This window comes from Sinocyclocheilus rhinocerous, unplaced genomic scaffold (genome assembly GCF_001515625.1).
Source record: "Sinocyclocheilus rhinocerous isolate Xijiao unplaced genomic scaffold, SAMN03320098_v1.1 scaffold993, whole genome shotgun sequence".
NCBI classification, from domain to species: domain Eukaryota; kingdom Metazoa; phylum Chordata; class Actinopteri; order Cypriniformes; family Cyprinidae; genus Sinocyclocheilus; species Sinocyclocheilus rhinocerous.
The window spans coordinates 694714-718411 of NW_015639771.1; the positions used below are offsets into that span (position 1 = coordinate 694714).

General features: G+C 35.1%; 1 protein-coding gene across 2 annotated transcripts in view; it reads right to left on the minus strand.

Moving 5' to 3' along the window:
• The window catches only part of LOC107751731 (serine palmitoyltransferase 2-like), a 24960-nt gene extending 12896 nt beyond the window's left edge, over positions 1–12064 (minus strand). The window contains exons 1-9 of one of the 2 annotated variants that reach the window (XM_016567482.1): positions 11855–12064; positions 9986–10180; positions 9055–9209; positions 8632–8780; positions 7292–7416; positions 5886–5979; positions 3305–3410; positions 2908–3127; positions 1815–1941 (exon numbers count right to left, since the gene is read on the minus strand). In XM_016567482.1, coding sequence (XP_016422968.1) covers positions 1815–1941; positions 2908–3127; positions 3305–3410; positions 5886–5979; positions 7292–7416; positions 8632–8780; positions 9055–9209; positions 9986–10180; positions 11855–11971 — 1288 coding nt within the window. In that variant the 5' untranslated portion in view covers positions 11972–12064. The remainder of the gene's footprint in view (positions 1–1814; positions 1942–2907; positions 3128–3304; positions 3411–5885; positions 5980–7291; positions 7417–8631; positions 8781–9054; positions 9210–9985; positions 10181–11854) is intronic. The other variant, XM_016567483.1, reaches the window with a different exon arrangement.
• Positions 12065–23698: the final 11634 nt, after the last annotated feature.

The following is a 23698-nucleotide window of genomic DNA, read 5'->3' on the forward strand; positions in this document are numbered from 1 at the left end:
TATATATATATATATATATATATTAATATATAATTAATATTATATTTATATGTTCTTGTTTTTATTTAACATTTTTATTGATTGTAACATTTGAATTATTATTTTCTAGTCTGTTCTCAGTTGGTTGGGGAGAGACTGAAATACTAAAAAACATTGTCTCCGTATAATTAATTGCATTTGTTCTTGAAAATAGAAATAATTACATAAAAAAAGCACTTTATTACTGCCGGATGAAAGCTCAACCATGTCATAGGTCAAGAGTTTAGAGCTTTTTTGCACCAATGTGGGATGCTGGTGAAAGTCATTAGCAAGTCCATTAGCAGGTGAAGGAGAAGAGAAAATTCACTGGGAGACAGCAAGATGTTCTCAGGAGACATCTTTAAAGATGATGGAAACAATACGTCTTTGTAAGGAGATGAAAATAGCCCTTAGCCAAGCAAAGTAATACTCATATTAGTCATATTGAGCACTACACCTGGACCCGACAGACCGGTAGAGCCTGTTTGTTGTAGCTGCCAGCGTTGATTGAGTGGCAGGGGGGAAAACAGGCAGTTTGGTGGGTCTAACCAAAGGGCCAGATCACACTAGTTACATGGGTAATTGTTAACACATTTCTGAGGTTTAAACTTTGAGCTAAATATTTTACCTGGACGGAGTCTGTGTACAGCTGTTGAACTAATCAGTCTCATTTCATGAGCGCTGGGAAATTGTATGAAGAAAAATCTCACATCGACAGATCTTTTTTTTTCCCCCCTCGTCTCACTTCAAAGTGATCCTTGAGAAACACTTATTTCAATTTCTGGGCCAAGTTTATCCAGAGCGCACAGAGCAAACAAACATAAAGATTGTATTTGCGCAGTGAAATAAAACAGCCAATAAAGCAAAGACAAGCACAATAGAGCTAACAAAGTAAAGGCACGCTTTTCAGTGAATGATGTGCAGATGAGAACAGGAAATACATGTGGAGGAAGACGTGACTGTTTACTGTACGACTGATTGCCAGACGCAAAAAAAACAAAAAAAACACATTGGTGATTGAAGGCTGGCCTGATTTTGCTAAGCCTAACACCTTCATCTTGTGAAAACAGAATGGACGACTCTTGGCCTGTAGTGACTTCGTGACACAACATTCTTGTTTGAAATGTTTGGCATCTTGATCTGTATCTATGCCACCTGAATTATCTGCTGTAATATGCAAGTTCTAGCACGGCACTTTGGTAAAAAAGAAAAAAAACAAAAACATCTGGCAGGTAAATAAGTGTACAAATGTAATGTTCTTTTAAGCTTTAATTAAGCTTCAAAATGCTGAAGACCATCCATGGTACATCCTTGCAAGCTGATTATCTATTTTTGGGTCAATCCTGCCACCTTGTGGAGCACTGAACAACACACAATTGACATTTATTTGCCTGACAATGAAAATGGTCTTTTTTTTTTTTACTCACTCTCATGTCATTCCAAACCTGTATGCCTGTATAATTAATCTCTTCCTCACACAAAGCTATTGTATGGCTTCATGAGACTTGAACACAAGTCTTATGGAAAACTTTTATGGTGTTTTTTGTCCTTTTCAAAGCTTAAAAGCTTCAGTCCACATTCATTAGGAAAAAACAGCCACTATATTATTCAGCGTTTCTTCTTTTGTGTTCCATGGATGAAATAAAATAATATGGTTTTGGAACAGGATGAGAGAAAGTAAATGCTAAGAATATATTTTGGGTGCCTCAGATTATATCAGGCATAAATGAAAAAAAAAAAAAAAAGGGAAATCAAAGCCAAGAAAAATTAAGTAGGTAAAATAAAGTAAAACTAACCTATTGTCGTTCCATCCTTCCCCATAATGCACTTCATAGAAGTGATGATTTGCTCCACGACAGGAAGCGGCATAGAGGTGGCGTAAATTGCACTGTGAGAATGAGTAAGCAGGTAGTCTATCAAATCCTAAAGCATAAAAAGCAAGACGTTTCATTATGACTAAGTATCTTGTAGGCTTTGTACATCAGTTAAACAACTGAGTTTTACTAATGACTAAGAAAATAATACACTATCGTTCAAAACTTAGTACTTTTAGGTTTTTTTTTTTAACTTAAAAAATGTGTACTTCTATTCACCAAGGATGCATTAAATTGATCAAAAATGACAGTAAAGATTTCAAATAAATAATGTTCTTTCTCTATTAATCAAGAATCCTGAAAAAAATATATATCATATATCTATCTATCTATCTATATCACATATACGTCACAAAAAAATTAAGCAGCACAACTGTTTTCAACAATGACACTATTGGCAAAACATTTTTGCAAATTCAAATGATTTCGGAGAGATCCTGTGATTTAAGACTTTTAAGAGTAATGGCTTCTGAAAATTCAGCTTTGACATCAGGAATAAATTATAATTATATAAAATTTATATAAAAATATAATAAATAGAAAACAGTTATTTTAAATTGTTATCAGATTAAAAAAATAATAATAACATTATAATATTTAACAATAATATTACCATTTATTTTTAATAAATACAGCCTTGGTGATCATAACAAAAATCTTACTGATTCCACACTTTTGAATGGTAGTGTATATTTCAGGGTTCCTCAAATCTTGCCCTGGGGGGCCAATGCACTGCAGAGTTTAGCTCTAACCCTGATCAAACTCACCTACCTGTGATTTTCTAATAATCCCGAAGGCATTGATTAGCATGCTCAGGTGTGTTTGATTAGGATTAGAGCTAAACTCTGCAGGAAAGTGGATCTCGGGGGCCAGATTTGAGGATCCCTGGTATATTTGCTAAACCTCTTTCACTTTTCACAACCTTTTTTATATAAAAACATAACGTAAGTATATAAGGACTTCTGCTATTGGTAAAAATGTATTGCAATTACAAATTGGCACTTGAACTTCATACCTTCCTCCCTGCTATGTATCCACCAGCAGCACCGAAGCTCTTTGTGAAGGTGCCCATCATGACGTCTACATCTTTGGAGTCCAGTCCAAAATACTCCACCACCCCTCGACCGTAGGGTCCTAATGCCCCGATACTGTGTGCCTCGTCCAGGTAAAGGTAGGCCTTGTACTTCTTTTTCAGGGCTATAACTTCTGGCAGTCGTATGATGGAGCCCTCCATACTGAGTAAAGAACAGGTTCGAGTACATTAAACTTTGGCAATTAATTTGATAGTTAAACTGTCAAAAGTGCAGCAATGTACATGTAATAACATGTTTCACACCTGAGAAAGCCACAGCAATACAGATGCACATTTGCAATAATGAGAGGAATCCCAGAAAGTGAGAGAGTTCAATCACCTGTAGATGCCCTCCACAAGAATGAGGATTTTCTTCCAGGGTCGATGTGTTCTAGGCTGGCCATGAACGATAGCGTCTCTGAGCAACCTCTCCAGGCTCTGCATATCTGCATTTAAGCAAATAAAATGTTTAACCCATGTTTAACCCAGAGTAAAATAACTACATTTGACCCAAAGACTTCTTTAAATTTATATAAGGCTTGTCTTCATAAAAAAAATTTAAAAAAAGTTTAAATGGCATGACATTGGTGACATAAGCTACTGATAAAGTGGCTATATGAAAACTATGTGGTATTCTGGGGTCATAGTGTAGTAAAATGTTGCCTGTGTCCTTGGTCATAATTTAAGGAACGACAGCACATAAATTCATTACAAAATATCAGTGCAAGAACTGCTTCAAGCACTTCAGTAATAAGTAATCAGAGTGCTGCTAAAGTTTCCCCAAGCCTCTACAATCTGACTCAAAGGGTTTCAAGGACCATTACCTATTCACCTCAAGTTACTTTATCAATTTAAAAGCACATTTATTAATCACTGACAGTCATCTGTCCAAATTGCCAATTTAAATGATTCATTTAGAATAACACAGCTGAAATACGATGGAGAGCTGACCTTTCCAGTGATAAAATTTGTATTCATAGTAGGGGTGGAACTTACTCATGGTTCGGTTAGTATCACGGTTTTAGAGCCACGGTTTCGGAATGGTTCGGTATGTGCTATGATTAGGCAAAAACTATACTGTCAAATAAAAATAAAGAAAATAAGAATAATCTATCTAACTACAAGCAACAGCACAAATAAATACAATAGAGTAAAGATTTGTATTCAATTGTACATACAATTGTCGATTTGTGTATTTTTTATTCTTTATTTTACTTGGTCTATTTTTTATTTATTTATATTTTTTATTATCTGTGTTTTTTTGTTCTGTCACTGTCATTCTGTTACACTGTGGAAGCTTCTGTCACGAAAACAAATTCCTCATATGTGTAAACATACCTGGCAATAAAGCTCATTCTGATTCTGATTCTGAGATACAAATAAAATAAACAGTGATTTCAGTTTTTTTTAGGTAGGTCTAACATTAGTTTTCCGGTACAGACATTGAATAAAGTAATGAAATGTAAAACAGCATTGCATATTTGACTGTATGAATTAAAGATTAATCTTTATTAAAGTTACAAAAGCTATTCAATCAAGAGCAGTGAGTGATTTCTTTGTTGTTGCTGTTTGATTAATATTAAGAAAGTGCTGTCACTTTAAGAGAATGCACTGATCCAGTGCACTGATACAGTACGTTCAGCCGGCTATGTCTGCTATAGGATACTTACCAAGACGGGCATTTTGACATAATTTTTGTGTGAATTTGTCCATTTAAACACAATACTTCAGAGAAAGCTTAATATTCGCGTCCGCTGGCTCTTAAACTGGCAAATCTTAAACGAGTTTAGCTTAAAACACAGATATCAAGGTGTGCTGTTCAGGTCTCACCTGTGCGCGCGCGCTATCAGCACCCGGGTGATGACGGAATAAATGCTCATATTCCAGCATAAGGCATTCGCATTGAACAAGAGTGAATGGTTTGTCCACGCTTTTTTTTCCATCGCTGTTGTTTTTCATCGCTGTTGTTGTAATGTATTGGGAAGCCAGAATGCACATCCATCAACAGAAACATAGCTGTTTGATTAATATTAAGAAAGTGCTGTCACTTTAAGAGAATGCACTGATCCAGTGCACTGATACAGTACGTTCAGCCGGCTATGTCTGCTATAGGATACTTACCAAGACGGGCATTTTGACATAATTTTTGTGTGAATTTGTCCATTTAAACACAATACTTCAGAGAAAGCTTAATATTCGCGTCCGCTGGCTCTTAAACTGGCAAATCTTAAACGAGTTTAGCTTAAAACACAGATATCAAGGTGTGCTGTTCAGGTCTCACCTGTGCGCGCGCGCTATCAGCACCCGGGTGATGACGGAATAAATGCTCATATTCCAGCATAAGGCATTCGCATTGAACAAGAGTGAATGGTTTGTCCACGCTTTTTTTTCCATCGCTGTTGTTGTAATGTATTGGGAAGCCAGAATGCGCATCCATCAACAGAAACATATATTAGCCGAACCCTGTTTGTTTTACGTGTTATTTATAGCAAACCATATTACAGATGCGTTGTCCGATTCAAGTTGACTTAGCGCGTGCCTAACCGTGCCAGGCGCGTGCCGAACCGTGTGTGGAGAACCATACGGTTCGATATTTTTTTTCCACGAACCTTTCCACCCCTAATTCATAGTGTTTGACTGGACATTAACCAAAATGGCATTCAGAAACAAGCCTAAAAACAACCCAGACTACAAAAAAAAAAGTTAACTTCAGGACCTCAACATCAAGATTTTAACATGGGTCAAGGTCTGTCAAGCTTCCACTCGAGCAGTTGCAGCGTCATGGGTCATGCTTTGTGTGCACTGGAGCTGCACCAAAAGTTCATTCTTACCTTGTGCTGTTAACAGCTGTGAACAAGGACTGAGAGCATATAGATATGGTGATGATAAGATAAGAGATGTGCCTGTCAGTGCAAACTCACTATTGTGTTTAAAAACCCGGATGGTGGAGCCGGACAGCCGGGCTCCCAGTACCAGAGAGGCATGGTTCAACTCGTCACTTAGAATCAGACATCCCTACAAACAGGAAAAACTGTTTCAGGTCACTGTAAGAAAATGCATTTATTTGATCAAAAATTAATTTTAAAATATTTAAAATTTTAAATATTAAAATTGTTTTAATATGTAATTAAAATGTAATTTATTCCTGCGATGGCAAAGCTGGATTTTCAGCATCATTACTCTAGTGTCACATGATTTTACAGAAATCATTCTAATATGCTGATTTGGTGCTCAAGTAACATTTCTTATTAGTGTCACAATTTAAAACAGTTGTGATGCATAAGCTTTTTGTGGAAACCGTTTTTCATTAACAAAGTTAAAAAGAACAGGATTTATTTGAAATTGAAATAGAAAATTTAATGCATCCTTGCTGAATGAAAGTACTTCCTTACTGACTACCTTATTTGAATGGTAGTGTATGTTAAAAATTATTAAATTTTTTTTTTCCTCTTAAGTGTCACCGGCCCACAGCCATTACATAATTTATTGACTTTTTACCCTATCAAATATTTAGTAATCACCCTAAATTAGATATCATTTGAAAGCTTAAACTCAAAATTCATCCTGTGAAAACCATTTTGAAATCGGACAATGTGTTACCATGGAAATGGTACTTTAAAATCTTTTGGTGGTCTCCTCCCCCTAAGTGGGCGGTGTTAAGTGTCATATTACAAAATGCATTACGGTATTTTACAATCAAAACTTTTTAGAATCTTGACAAAATACATATCGTTGGTAAGGGGTTAATTAGCCTTTGAAATGATGAGCTTTTTTGCTGCTTTTGCCTCTGTTGTTATAATGCTTGACTTGACTTGACGCAATAATATGCATCCTCCAAAGTCAGTTTCGACCACGTAAATCTGGAAAGTCAGGCGTTTTAGTGCTAAATCACTAGACCTTCTCTTGGCCTGCAACAGGAAGTGAGGTTGGGAAATCTCTGTGGTGCACTTGCAGCTAAACGCATGTTTCCTGTGGTGATTTTGTGCCTTATCAAGTGCATTCCATTGTGTGAGCCACACAAACGGTTTGAGTTGGAACCGGTGGTCTATCAATACCATTACATTAATCTCCTCCCTCTGCACTGGTGATTAAAATGTGGCATATCCACCCAGTGTGCTTAAACCAACAAAGGAAAACATTCACACACCAGAAACTTATGTATCATTTAAACAAGCACTGACAGGTCAAGGCGGGATCCGCCTGAACTGACACTCCTATGGATTTTAGGAGTTGCCTGGGTGGATCATCACAGCAAGAGATGGGGACAGAGGAGCTGGCAAAGCAGGAGAGAGATAGTGATGAAACTAAATGGTCTAGCGCTTAAAACCTTGCCAGCTAACGCAGGAATGTTCATGGAGTTGGTTGCAAACCCCATGCCGAAAGCCATAGCTGACTCCACTCCCAGGAATGACGCCACCAGTTTCTCCAACTCTTCATGCCTGTCGAGGTTGCCTAAGCAAATCACACAAATAAATCAGCTAATGCAAGCAAACACTCACTTATTGTAAACAGAAGCTAGAAAACCAACACCTGTGTATATTTCGAAAACAAAGTCATCCTAGAAAGTTCCAAGTTACATAAGTCCATATAATAATTCTCTCCAGAGGTCAGTGTTGCCACCTTGTGGACAAACTAATTAGTGCAAAAACAATTCAAGGCATGTGTGCGACCAGCGTGTATTCTTCCCTCGGGCCGGATGAAGATGATAGTCCCGGATTGGGCCTGTGGGCCGCCAATTGAATAGCCCTGGCTTAGACGCATCTAAACTTGCAACATTTTTGGAGAGCTTCTCCACAGGATTCCTCAAATCAGAGTTAAGTAAACTAGCCTTATAATACAGGGCATTCATACAGAATGAGTTTTTGCACTCCACTGCACTGTTTTTCCATTATTTTCTATGTTAACATGCAGTAGACGGACGTGTTTGACCATTGCGATCGTGTCTTGCTACATCTCTATATCTTGCATTTATCTTTTCATTTCACTACTCTTTTTGTCACATTTTTAAACAAAAATACTTTCTGTGTGACTGGTTCTGTTTCTGGGACTGGCAGTTCTACAGTGTGTCCTCTAATTCTCCAGTGTGTTCTGGGTGGATTTTAAATGGTTGCTTACCGGTCAACGTCAAAAAAATTTAAAGAACACATTTCCTTAGTAATCTCCACAATTTAAGCTATCAATAATGTCAATAGCACAAATGGTACATGCAATGAGTTGCATGCCTATGTTTAATGCTTAAATGTGCCTTATGTCTAGGGATGGAACGATTACCGGTTTCATGATAAATCACGATAAAATGCCCTGACGGTTAGTATTATCGTTTAAAATTTAATTATCATCAAAACCGTATTTGATTATATTATTATTATTATTATTATTAGGGCTTCATGTTAATGTTAATTTAATGTTTATGCTAAAAAAAGTGCATATAGCTGCTAATTGTATTTGTGGTTTGTTGATTTTCAAATATAAAACTTATTGAAATGTTTTCAGTGTGTGTATCAGTTCTTTTTGAACATTTTCATCTAAATTTAACAAAACCGTGATAATATTGATAATCGTGATAACTTTGGTCACTATAATCGTGATATGAAATTTTCATACCGTTACATCCCTACTTATGTCCCAATATTTCCCAAAAAGCAACAGTAACCAATAAGCACTCACCCATTTCCTGTCTGGTGCTGGCCATGCCCACCCCAAATTTCACGGTCACCTCTCCAGCAGCTGTGGCACAGGCGCCTGTGTTCTCTGCAAAGCCCAGATAATTATACGAGCCAAGGTTTATCACATCCTTCACCACTCGCCCAGGGTACCTGAAAGAGCACAATACACTTGCGTGAGATTTCTTTTGAGCCAAAACTAACCCTTGACGACCCTAGACTGGATTTTAAGTCTCATGCAACCTCAGTCACCTCATGTTTCACATCAGGTTATAATCAAGCCTTACTTTTGAAAGCTTATTGTACATTGTCTTGAAAGTGACCTTGATATTATAATCATTAGATTAATGCAGCTCTCATCTTGGGAGATAAAACAGTCAAAGACGTGGTGTTGTTTTCCTGTTCAGGTCCAAGATGGCCTACTTACTCAAAGGTCCAGTTGTAATCATTGGAACTGCGCTCAACGAGGTCAAACGTGGCCCCAGGAACACTGCAAATGGGCCTGTTCCAGCTGTCCCGAATCCTCATGTATAAATTCCTTGTGTAGAAATTCTCAAAATCTTGATAAAGTGGAACAAAGTCCTGGACAAAAAAAAAAAAAAAAAAAAGAAAGATTCACATACTTGATGTTTTTTGTTCATTACCTGAAAACAGCTCCTTACATTTGGGTGACTAAGTTGTCTTGGATCCAATATTTTAGGAAGAACAACACCCATAAAAGGTGCATAGCAAAACAAAGCGCAACCTTTCAGTGCCCTAAAGTACTTTACAATAACGGTAAACTGCACAATATCCTTCCTCTGACAAAATAACCTCTTCCTCTCAAACTTACTATGATGCTTTCTTTACACAGCTTCATTTTTGGAGGAGTCACAGAAAAATCATGGAAATTACACCATCTTTTCAGGCATACGAGTTTTCATAATTTAAAAACGGCTTAAATGATTTCTTATTTTTGTCATTTAATCTTTAAAAATGTTCCTTATAACATGAAACTGCAAGGAAATTTGACAATAAACCACTTTATTGATAATAAAAAGTTTCCATCTTTACATTAAATCTGGTACACTAGTACCATTCAAAGGTTTGGGGTCAGTAAGATTTTTCTGTGTTTGAAAGAAGTCTCTTATGCTAACCAAGGCTGCATTTATTTAATACACAAAAACACACTAAAGTAAAATTGTAAAATATTATTACAATTTAAGTTTTTTTTCTGTTTTAATATAGTTTAAAATATATTTCTTTCCTGCTGAATAAAAGTATTAATGCCTTTCCAAAAAAAAACAACAAAAAAAAAACCTTTGAACGGTAGTGTATATATTTGCTTTTTTCCGCCATGCACACGTGACAGTGTTTACCTTCTGCTCCTCCCTTTCTCTGGCTATGTGGCATTTTTCTATTTTCCACTCCCTCATGAAATCCCGCAGATATCCAAAGATCGTGAGAATGCCGTAGCCCATGTACGTGAGCACGGCAACTAGCATGGGAGTTTCCTCAAAGGACTCGATGAACGGCCTGCTGTAAAGCTCTCCATTGCATGCAGCATGGTAAACCTGTAAAGCAAAACCCATTAAAACACTGTAGTCATGGTACCATCACACTGTGGTTACTGATTACAAGATGTGTAAAACGCCTGTGCAATGGAAACATTTGCAGAAACAACAGATTCCTTTTGGTTAATTTTACAGTTTAGTACAGAAACCATGGCAAGCTTTTGAAAGCTTTATTCACAGATACTTTGCAAAAGTCAGATTAACTTAGAGTCGAAGTTTGGCCTCTCATTGTCAAAAACTCTGTTACTCATGGTGACCATGGATCACACACAAGTTCTGGCCCAAACAGATGAAGTAGTTCATTCAAAACCCTGTGATTTGCAGGCACATGTGACTAGTCATGCTCCACTAACAAATACCACGGAGTCTAGCAACAGTGACATCCACGTGAGCTGCCACCAGCTCCAGGACAACAGCACAACTTTGCATTCAGTTGCAAGGCTGAAAGTGCCTTCCAGGAAAAAGTCTTTTGAAAAATGCACGATAACACACTTGCAAAACATAGATGTGTGTGATATACCTTTGCAAGCTGTTGCTGAACATTACAATGGAAAGTCAATCAGAAGAAGTCAAAAGAGCTGATAGGATTTTACAAGACAGTTTAGTTGCATAAACAAAGGAACTGTGACCATCACAAAGCATAGAACATCTTGGAATAGATGAAGCTGACCGATCTCCCACTCAAAACACTGACAGTACAGGAGGCACATGGCAGAAATTCCTAGAGCTTTAACTTGATTCATGAGTTGCTTACAATCACCCGCACAACAAGACACTGGTATGAGATCAAGATCTTGACTTGCCTTTCTCAGTGCATTTAGCTATTAGATCCATTGATAGATTTATTATCTACAGACTTGAATTAAATCAAATATAGATGTTAATATTAATAATATTTACATATGAATATTTAAATATTATTAAAAATTAAATACAGTTTAAAATGACAAATTATAATGCGTTACTTAAATCCATAGTATATTTAATACAGAGACAAATCAAAAGTAGAATTTTATTAGGCTACCTATATATGGCTTTTTTGATCAATCTATAGATCTATTTTCTATAACTTTAAATAAAATATACTAATATACATTTCCAGTTATTAATATTTTTAGTAATATAAATGAAAATATTCACATAAACAACATACAGATTATAATTATAAATGATAATGTTTATTACTAAAACTACTGCAGTGTTTTATACAGAACAATAAATATAAACTTAGAATATAACTATATAGATCTATATCGTCACTTGCCATTTTCATTGCATTTGACTTACATTAACGCATAAGCAGCATGAGGTTGCACATTCACTTTCTGGTTCAACAAGCACAGTTTATCCAGACGAGTTTTCACTTATGGAAATTTCACATTAGCCACATCATCATATGTTTGATGCTGCGATGGCCAAGGCTCTAAAAACAATATTATCAGGTGAAAGTCTACATCTTATCTGGCTGTCAAACTTTACTTTTCCACATGTGAGCATGCCATAAACAGTGAAACTGCACGTCATGCACTAACTGAGCACAATCCTGGCACAGTATTGAGAACAGCTGCTGTGTTGCCATGCATCATCATTTTCATCGTACAACAAATTGCACAAGCTGATTTGAAATATCAGCCATGCATGATTCAAAGATCTCAAAGCATGATGTGGCCTCACCTTCTCCTGCTTCTGATGATGGTGATGATGATGGTTCTTCACCATGCCATTTCTTCCTGGTTTCACACCATTCGCTGCATGACAATCCTCATTTTTATTCCCCGCGCTCTCAGTCATACTTATCTATGGGTAAACACATACAATCAAATGAATGAAGACGGAAAGATGGAAAAGAGCCGGTGATCAGGGCGACTCGCATCACCGCTACCCCGAAACCCACAAGCGAGAAATCTGAAATTCCAGCCTCCTCATACCGGAAATCAACGCCCCGTTAGTCGCGCCCACCAATCAGAACGCATAGATTAGATATTGGGCGTGGTTTGTATAGCAAAGGCGTGGCCCTCTGCGAGTTTCTGCCGCTAGTAGAGATTAACTCTGGTAACCTCTGTGTGTTTCACCTGTCTGGCCCGGCATAACTCGAATATTTGTCTGATGCTCGCAGCTGCAAATGATATCAGATCAATTATAAAATGTGAACAAGCTTAGATAATATGTTTGTGCTCGGCTTTTAACTCGGGTAAACAAAAGCAGGAGGAAGCAACGCGATAAGATTAACACATCCACGATTGCATCCATATCCCGAGCTATATGCGCTTCCTCTTTTCAAATATACTTTTATAAATATTCCTAGCTACTTCTCCATGCATGAGCTCAGTTCAAGTGAATGGATGAAAAACACGTTTTTTTAGATTTTTGTACTGTGTTTTATACAATATTAGGCCTAATAGCTATTCGATTAGTCAATAGCTGTTATATTAATTTGAATTTTTAACACGTGATTAAAATAAAGATTTATATAAATGTAAATATTACTATAATTTGAAAACAAATTATAGTTAATAATTATAATGTGCATTACTAAAGCCTAAAATTAATATAATATAAAAGAAGTGTATTATCATATAGGGGAGACTGGGTCTAGTTGTCACACGTTTTACTCAAGTGAATATTTCTCAGGGTAGGTTCATTTTTGAAAGTCAATTTTGTGTTTACATCCATTGAAATCTGGGATTAGTTTTATTTTAGCGTCATTTAACCTTTTTAGAATCATTACCCTTAATAGTTTTTTTTATTAATATTTTGAAATAGTGTTTTTCAATATTTTCGGTTTTTGTTTCAGTAAGTTTTAGTAATTTTTTTTTTTTTAGGTTAAATTTATTTTATTTTTTTATCGCATCAAGTTAATCTTCAAGTAGCTTTTTTATTATTGTTTAAGTTTTAGTTTTAGTTAACTATAAAAACCCTGTCTGGGATACAAAAATTATATGGGGTAAGTTGTCACAAAAATGTAACCTGCCATTATTAAAACTTTTTGTATTTTTATTTATTTATAGCAAAATGTAAAAAAAAAAAAAAATCACAAAACGGCAGCAGTCGAACAGCTAGCAAGCACATGTTTTTATCGTGTTGTCTTGTTTAACCAACAACTAATACAAAATGATATTGATTGACTAATTTACAAACAACATACAAAACCACTGTTAGAGAAAACAGACATTAGTGTTACTGGACTTTTACATCTGTAAACATCCACTAGTGCAACATATAGAAACAAATGATTAATGCAAAAAATAAAATAAAAATAGAGACGTTTTCATTTTCATTGCATTTACATTTATTACAATAAGCAGATAGTTTTATACAAAGCATCTTGAGAGTGCATTACTCCACTAGGGTGGAGTAAACGCTGTGGGCCAGTTGGTGTCTCTCTTACATCACCGGTCTTGCAGTTTGTCTAGGAACTGTGAGGATTTTGCCCCAATCAGCGCATTGCACATCTCGGACTACACCGAAAAGCTTGTGAACGCCCTCGCCCAACCACACTTAAGACAAAAACGATTCTTTAATAACCAACCCAAGAAGGCCCTTCCCTCTGTTTTCCACACAATGACATCAGTGTCGCTTTAAACTTGTTTGAGAACAATCTGGAAATAAATAAACATATAAATGAATTAATAAAAACACAATCTCTTGCTGCACAATCAAGATAAGGTTGTATTGTTTTCACTAATTAAAAATAGCTGCCATTTTCTGTTCAAAACAAGACTGTAAAAGACATTAACCCCCTGCATGAGAGTGATACTTGGGCTATATTATGAAGAGTGAAATATCAGGGAACATATGAGTGCCCAAGTTCAGTAAAGCCTCAGGAATAGTCTAACTGGATCATGCAAGCACTGGAGTCATTACTCTGCGATAAAACATCTGTGAGGTTCAATGAACAACAGGCAGAGCTGTAATCACCAATGACATTGAGCAGGACGCGGTGCCTCAAATATTCACATTAGTGGTCGACAGAGATGCTTTTTCTTAAATTATTACTTCTGGTACCCCAAATCTTGAAAATGTAGTTAGATCCTTGATAACAGGCACTTGCGTACAGAGCATATATTATATGAGCTTATTTGATCTGTTATATAAAGCTTAACGATCAATGGACACACACACACACACACACACACACACACACACATATATATATATATATATATATATGTGTGTGTGTGTGCAATATATTTATATATGTATGTATTTCTGTTCATTAGTTTCTATTATATGGAGCTTAATGGTCAGTTTCTAAAACTAATAAAAATAAATACAATTGTAATTTATTTATTTTATTTTTACTATGGTTATAATAATTGTGACTTTTGTTTGAAATGGCAATATTATTTCTACTAAGTGCAACTGTAATTGTGACCGAACATCTCAAAATGTGATTTAATACCTCAAAACTGTGACTTTATTTCTCTTAAATGTGACATTACATCTAAAGAAAAATTGCAACTCTCTTGTAATGTTAATCAGTATATCTCAAAGCAATGTTTAATATGAAGAAAAATGTGACTTTATTTCCAAAAAAAATTATGCTGTTTTAATGTTGACCCAATATATTACAATGTGACATTAATTATCTAAAAATGCAACTTTATTTCTTAAAATTGGGATTTTATTTGTAATTGTTTTCAAAGAATCATAAGAAAAAAAGAAAGAAAGAAAGAATTTGCAATAAAAAAAAGATTTAGGGAAATAAGATGCAGTGCATAGAGAGGATTGTTGTTTGTTGCTACCCAGAAGACATTCTGCAAATCAATTTTATCCAAATACTCTCTTATGTTCTTCTGTTTCAGCATACGTGCTATTTTGACTCTTCCCTTCCAGGCAGACTAGGATTTTTACAGCCTCACCAAGAAATCTTTGCCAGAAACATTATTCACAAGCCTTTTATCTCTGCTCTCCCTTCTTTTCCACAGAAGCTGCTCTGTGTTTAATTAAGAAAAAAAGAAACAATAAAGGAATGAACTGTAGGAAAGCAGTTGCCCCGAGCCTTTAAGAGCTCTAAACACTCGTTTTTCCCCCACTTCATCTTCTTGCTGCATTGACTTTTCACACACAGATCCTAGACTGTGGTTTATATAACCGTTTGGATAGAATGTCACTCAAGGAGATTGGTGTCAGCGCTGATAACGTACCAAAGTGATCGGAGACCGAGATCTCGCTTCCTAATTATGGAGCCTCTTGCCCGACGTGCATCTGGAAGGGAGTGATAAGAGGAATGCAGCTGATGGGAATAAAGCGTTTCTGAGGAGGGGGGTTGCAGAGGCAGGCAGGGGTACCACAGAGCTCTGCACTCCCTCTATATCTCTCTCTGCCTGCTAAGATTCAATGTTTGCTACTGGCTCCAAATGCACTGGAGTTGGAAAGTGAGTGGGAGAGAGAAAAGGAGAGAAGGGGAGAGAGTGATACTGAGTAAAGGTAGCCATTTTCTTAAGCCACGTCGCAATGCAGATGAGGAGATCAAAACGGGGTGTTTTGACTGAAACTAGCCTTCACACGTTTATATGAACAACTTCAGGTTTCCTGTCATTGCGCATAATAAATCATCAATCTACATGTGGCGTCAAACATACAGTGGTATCTCCTGAGGTCACCCTTCATCACGCTCATCTCACATCAGGTACATCTGACATAACAAACAGAGCCTATATACACGTCCCAGGCTCATTTTCTGTATGAGGAACATGTTGTTAAATGCATTAGAATAGACATCAATAGTCCCATACGGACAAAAAATATATATATTTTTTTGGCCAAAATATATTTTAAATAAATGCTACATATACGCAACATGTAAAATGTTTTGCAAAATTTAAAATATAATAAAATTTAATTTAAACCTTTAAATATTTATTTATATATATAAAAAATATTTAAAAACAGACCAAAAATATATGAAGATATGTAACTAAAACATGTAAAAAAAATAAAATAAAAAAAATAAAAAAATATATATATATATATATAACAAAACATGTACATATAGATATCTAAAAAAAATATGTCATGAATATATAATTGTCCATTTTTGTATATTTTCAAATTGAGAGATTTTCTCAAAAGCTAGTTTTAGATTTATAGACCCATATATGAAATTATATGATTTTACATATACAGTATATATATAGATAAATATTGGGGATTTCCCCATTTTACCAAAAATCTCCAATTACTTAGAAAAATAATAGCACAGTTTTCAGTTAGCTGCACAATTTGAAGTATGATTCATGCCTGTAGCAGACATGAGGCAGGGCAAGTTATGCACCTTAAATTTAATGCTTTGGATTAAGGGTTTGTTTAAATCCCTAATCTTAAGTATGAGCAATAGTAATTGTGATGTTTGATTTGGCAAGTGCTACTAATAATTAACCCCTAAAAATGTTGGCTGTTGATTTACATGGTGTGTATATTACTTCACATCCCTGTTACATAAATATGGAGATAGGCTGTTCCACACTATGACGTCGAATGCCAGAAACATATCATATGAGTGATGAGTATTCAGTACACGTGGAAAACTGCGGTTATCAACTCCCTCACTGCTGCTCTGGGGTAACACACGTGACGCCAGAAAAAGGGCTAGGCCCTACATTATAATCCACGTTCCGAAACCTATTACACCGAACGGAGAATTCACTGAACTGAATTTGATAATGGGGCATTTTTGGGGTATTTTTATTGGATAACAAGACAATAATATTAATTAAGAAAATTATTTTTGCAGTACATCCACCAAGTTTTATTTATTTTAAATGGAGGAATGATGTCTGAAATTGATCAGTAGGAGGAAACATTTTCATTAATGTTGAGAATTAGATTTGATCATTTCTTCCTTTTTGCCTGATGAGAGCACACATGAGAGCACACTCTAGCAGTTAATAATTTTTAACCTTTATGCAATGGTGTTTACAGAAAACAGTTAATTATCACAAATATTATGCAGTGGTATATTTTGGGACTAGTTTTGATTGGAAATGCCAAATGCAAAAACGGGTTTTATTGTGTAGAGCAAATCACAGATCATGACACTATCTTATCTGATTAAAGAGTTCAATTCTTTCACAGCGTTCTTTGGCTAACAGATTCTGAAGCATATGTGTAAACATGTTTTTGCTTAAACTGGTTGTCCTCAGGGCACAATCAAGCTCAATAAGAGCACCTGCTTAGATTTTGCTTCAAATGTCCTTTAGGGGACGCTGATGGACCACAGCACTCAACACAGACAAAACTGACAATATTGCTTTCAAATCAGTGCAGTGCATGGGTGAATATTAGGCTATTTAAAAAGATAATGCAAATGCATAAAGATATTTTTATTGTCCTTTAAAGGGGTCATATGATTTCAATTTTTCCTTTCTCTTTGGAGTGTTACAAGCTCTTGGTGCATAAAGAAGATCTGTAAAGTTGCAAAGACTGAAGTCTCAAATCCAAAGAGATATTCTTTATAAAAGTTAAGAGTCAGCCACGCCTACCTAAAACGGCTCGTTCTAACACGCCCCCACATACCTACGTCACGATCTGGGAAAATTTGCATAACGCCGCCCACAAAATAATGTTCTTTTTAGCAGCATCATATGACCCCTTTTTAAACTATAAAATATATTTAAAAATAAAAACTAAATAAAATTAAAGATTTTAAGAATTAACGTTTTTTTTCATAACTTCTACAGTAAAAATCTAAGTCTTATTAAACCATATTTATCAGCCAATGGAGCAAACAGAGCTGTATAAAATTTTCTGTAAAAATGTTTTATCGGGTAGCCTTGAAAATGTGCTTCATGTGATAATATCTAAAATAATTGGATTTATTGAAGTGCTAAATCACTAATTTTTAAACCCCCCCCCAAAAAAAATCCTGTTTTTATTCAACAACTATTTCTTCATCTCATAACAGATGATCCAAACAGCTTATTTTTCCATACATAACATATGTTTCCTATCACGAGGTTGTGCAAATACAAACCTTTTGTTCTTTATTTTAGAGCCCTTTATCAAAAGAGCTGTTATGACCCAAATAATGTGAAAGGTAGCATAGTCACATCAAAGCTAACAATGCCGTCCACATTGCATACAGCAAGCATCTATAATGTTCCTGGCGCACTACATTACTCTCTGCATCTAACCTGGACCCAATTACAGGGGCCCTGGAACAATTTCACAGAGCTTGTGTGGCTACTCAGCAGATAGAGTTGCCATGGGAGTCAGTGTGATTGAAAAAGAAAAATTACAGGCTGCCAAAAGGGAAAGAGAGAGAAAATAAAGAGCATTTTGCTCTTCACAACATGCAAGATATTAGATCAAATGTAAACAATTGTATTTTCACCTTTAGCTAGTCTGAAATATCATAGTTAAGCACATGTCCAAACCACCTGCTTCCTAAGACTCACAATGATTTTCAGACATGGAACAAGTGAATTTCAAAGGAACTTAAATTGTAAACTTACAGAGTTTACATTTATGTATGTATGTATGTATGTATGTAGGTCGTGAAAATGCTAAAAATAACATAAATGATGCAAAATAATAGTATCTTTGTACTGAAATAAATTATTTGTGCAAATCTAGTTTATATTATTCACATCAATAGAGAATTTTGACAGGTGAGTGATAAAAAACAAAACAAAGTTTTATGACTTTTTTTTTTACATTTATGTATGCATGTATGTATGTAGGTCGTGAAAATGCTAAAAAATAACATAAATGATGCAAAATAATAGTATCTTTGTACTGAAATAAATTATTTGTGCAAATCTAGTTTATATTATTCACAGCACTTTATTTATTTTTTTGTAAATTACATGGTAAAAAAAAAAGAACATGGTAACACCTTACTTTCTTGTAAGTGACATGGTATGTGGCAATTATCATAGTACAAGAATATTAGTACCGCGGTATTTACCATTGTAAATGACATGGTATTAATATGGTAAAAACTAAAAACATGGTAACACCACAGTACTTTTTGGGACTTATTTGTAGGTTGGAATACAGTGTAAATATCATAGTACATGAATTCTAACACCATGGTATTTACAGAAGCCTTGGTAGTACAATTGTGTTTTTTTTGCAAGATCCATGATACTGAATGAATGATTACCATTTTCACATTCTGTACTATAGTACTCCAAGATACTGAGGAATACATGAAAATTCTGACTCGAATCTGAGCTATTTGAAATTTTGAGGTGAGTTTAGGTCACTATCCTCAAACATGAATAGAATACAGTACATGTGACCAACAGGGGCTTTGATGTTAATGGCTATACCTTTGCACTGAGAGCAAGAGCAGACAACCACACACACACACACACACACACACACACACACAGGTGCACAGCGTGTGACAGTTTAAAGAAAAAACGTTTTCTTGTTCATGAAAGGCAAAAAGAGCACATTCCTGTATTATATATGGGAATTTGGATGCAATATCACTAATATTATTTGCAAATAATCACACCACAAGCACATGCAATAAGAATAAGAAAAGAAAGCAATATTTAGCGCAGTACTTTGTGTGTTTTTAACAGATTTGGCAGAGGTCAAAGGTCAGAGCTGTTTTCAAGAGAATTTTCTTACCTGAGCATGAGTCAGACACACCTCACCTCATGCCTCACCGCTGACCACAACATTGGAATATGTGACAGATAAACAAACAGCGTATGAAACAGCAGCAAGCTGCAAGACCCCAGCACCTCAAAATCATTGCCCCATCCACGTTACCATGGCAACGGGTGCAGGCCGATTAAAAACAATGTCTGCGCAAATAACATAATGGGCCATAATCAACACACCGGGAAGCCAGGGGCTCTGCCTGCTGAAAGCGCACATCACCATAACAACGGCAGCTGGTACTCCTCAGTGTGTCTGAACATTTGCTCACCTAATCTGTGATTTTATAACAGAACGAATGAGAGATATGAAAAGAAATGGATGGAGAAAGACAGTGAGATAGGGGAAAGACACACTGAGAGACAGACCGTAATTTGACTGCTGACCTCTACAAGGTCTACTGTAATCACAACCATTCCTGAGATTTAAAAAAAAACTGTTTCTTTTCTCAAAAACTGGTGAATACATAAGGTCGGATATGCAGGTTATATGCACAGCATAAAATACAGAAGTTTATGTAGGGATGCACTGATATTAAAAGTTTGGCTGATATCGATAAGTTGATAACCAATTAATGGCTGATACAAAAAAATAAATAAATACAAATCTATTTTGTCTATATAAATCAGTACTTTTAAATGCATCACAATATACATTATGAAAAATATTAAATCTAACAATGTTATTCAATTATTAGTTAATTTTAAGTGGGCATTACAAAAAGTAATCTCAATCAGTGTAAAAATGAAATGAGCATGCAAAATTAATTACCCAATACTGACTGATATATATCCAATAGCTGATAAATATGCAATATCTGAAATTCTTCAATACTGGCAGATAACTAATATATCATGCATCTCTTTTCCAGTATGTACATAGCTTACTGTAGTTATGTGAAGCATGCAGGATTTTGGATCAATAAGCTTGGTACAATTTTTTAAAAAGACATTATTTACTTTTATTCAGCAATGAATCAATAAATTGATCAAACGTGATAGCAAAGATATTTACATTGTTGCAAAAGATTTCAAGTACATGCTTTTTAAAATTCTATTCATTATAGAATCCTGAAAAAATGTATCATGGTTTCCATAAAATATTAAGCAGTACATCTGTAGCACAACTTCAATATTGATAATAATAAGAAATGTTTCTTGAGCACCAAATTAGCATATTAGAATGATTTCTGAAGGATCATGTGACACTGAAGACTAGAGTAATGATGCTGAAAATTCAGCTTTTCCAAAGAAAGGATAAATTACATTGTAAAATATATGCAACTAGAAAACAGTTATTTTACATTTTAATAACATTTCAAAATATTACACTTTTTACTGTATTTTTGAACAAATAAATGCAGCCTTAGTGAGCATAAGAGACTTATGAGAGAGCACCCAGGCAACCGCATATACTGTAGCAATGCACTAAAAACTACCCAGAACTACAATGCCTTCATACTGAGACACACAGGAAAGGAGAGAGAGAAAGAAAGGGGAACAGGATCAGGACATGATACAGGTCAGATTCAAACCAGCGCCCTCTTGAGCACAACTGCTCATATGTTGACAGATATGCCACTGTGTCACTGCGCCAACTATCCAACATCTTTACCGATAATAGTTTTACAAGCAACTCTATAAGATACACTACAGCTGTGATTTATGCATTAGCAAGCGAAACTGTATTTATGGCCTCCTCTGCCTCAGCACTCAGAGTTTGGATGTATTCAGCTTTGTACTTTGACATTATCGTTGTGTTGCTTGCTTGGGGAGGCAGGAAATAAAAAAGAGAAACATGTCTTGTAGCTACAGCCATCAGCATCGCTCATGAGAGAACATAAGCACGGAACTCACCGAGTTACTCTGGCATGATGGGAGAAGAGTTTGTGTGATGAGACAAAACAGTGCGACGACTCATATGTCATTTCAATCAAAGCGAAAGAAAAAAGAATAAACAAAAGAAACAAATCCATAGAATGTACAGGCCATTGAATAGAGTGACCTTTCAAAGGCATAAATTGTGTTGGAAAGTAGCACTCAGTGACATTTCAACAGTGTTGGGCAAGTTACTTCCAAAATGTAATACATTATATCAAACACTCGGTTGAGTTTGAGGTATCTGAAAGCTTAAACCGCAAAGAAGAGAAATACACTACGCTGGTAGCTAAACAAAATAAAACAGAGAGACAGGTATTTTAAAAGACAGAGTATAAGATGAGAGTGAAAGCACAATGAATTGTAGGATACAATAGAATATCAAAAAAAAAAACTCTTCATATAGTTTATATATTATGATCATATTATATTCATTATATATTAATTATATTGTATTATTTATTTACTTAATTATAAATAGAATAAATAAATATTGTATATATTTTATATGATTTTTTTATATAATATACTATGTATAATATGTAATTATTTATGTATAATTATTATGCATTGTATATATACAGTTGTCTAATAGTAATTTCAATATGCAAATGCTGCATTATCAATAGTAAAACATATCTTAGAGTTGTGGACTTACAATCTAATAAAAATGTCGCTATTAAAACAAACGACTATCACATATTTGGAAAATCAGCACACATTTGCAGCCATAAAACTATGAACCATCACACAAATTGACAGAACCATTTAAATTTCATTGCCCTCTTAATTGAAGAATTTAAGTTTGAATGAATTGTGCATTCAGCATCTAATTCTGCCACTAATGAATAGCTAATGAATAAATAGGCTGCCCAGTGTTTCATTTTGTGGAATGGAACATGTAAAATCCCACTTCCATTTTATCAGACACTTGGTATTCCGGTGCTGTCGTTCCTGACTAACCACCACAATGGCAAAATGTTGTCTCTGATCGGCTCACCTCACAGGCAGCTGTCCTGACAAGCTCTGGGTGCTCTTTAAACCACAAAGAAAGGGCAAAAGCTAAGCAGGCTAATGGTGTGGAAATTCCACACCAGCAGTCAGTGAGGGTAGACAAGATCACACACATTGCAGTTGATTTTTGGCAGTGAGAAGCTCAGCAACTTAATTCAGATGAAAGGACAATATGAAATCAAGTATGGAAGGAATAGTGAGTGGCCTGACCGCTGTGCTCAATGTTTAGGAACAGTGTTGATTTTGTTTAAACGATCATGTACGGAGGCACTAGGGGGAGTGTTTTGCTAAGAGAATGAGAGTACAGGTCTGCTCCCAGAGCCACTGTCCCACATCTCAATGCGACTGCTGCAGTAATTATTGGTAATGGCAGTGATTTAAAAATGACACGGCAAATGCAATTTTGCTCCAATTTGCAAAGCTAATGTTGCTTAATTAGCTCCCAAAATGAGGGCTTTTGAAGGTAAAACCACATTTTTTCTTTGTCTTGAGGATAAATCGTTGTACTCAAGCACATTTTAGCACCTCTACAGATGTGAATGTGATAGTGTTGCCTCTAAAAAAGGACTGTGGTGGTACAAGTGATGCTATCAGACAGAATACCATCTTTTGATGTATATATAATATGGTATATAAAGTAGTCAACACATTTACTACCATGTTTTTTATACTATGGTTAAAAAAATGGTGGCAGCATAGTATTGAAAAATAAAAAAAATAAAAACAATCAAACCAACCTTTTAATTAGTTCAGGACATGTTTTGTAAATTTAAATACAAAATAAAACCAGAAAGAATTATAAATAATATACATTTTCTAATATTTATAAAATATAAATATTTTATATAAACTTATATATTATATAAAATATTATATTATATAATAGGAATATGAAGTTTGAAATTATATATGTATACATATAAAATATATACATTATTATATTTTATAATAGGAAAATATTAAATATATACATTATTATATTATATAATAGGAATATATATATATA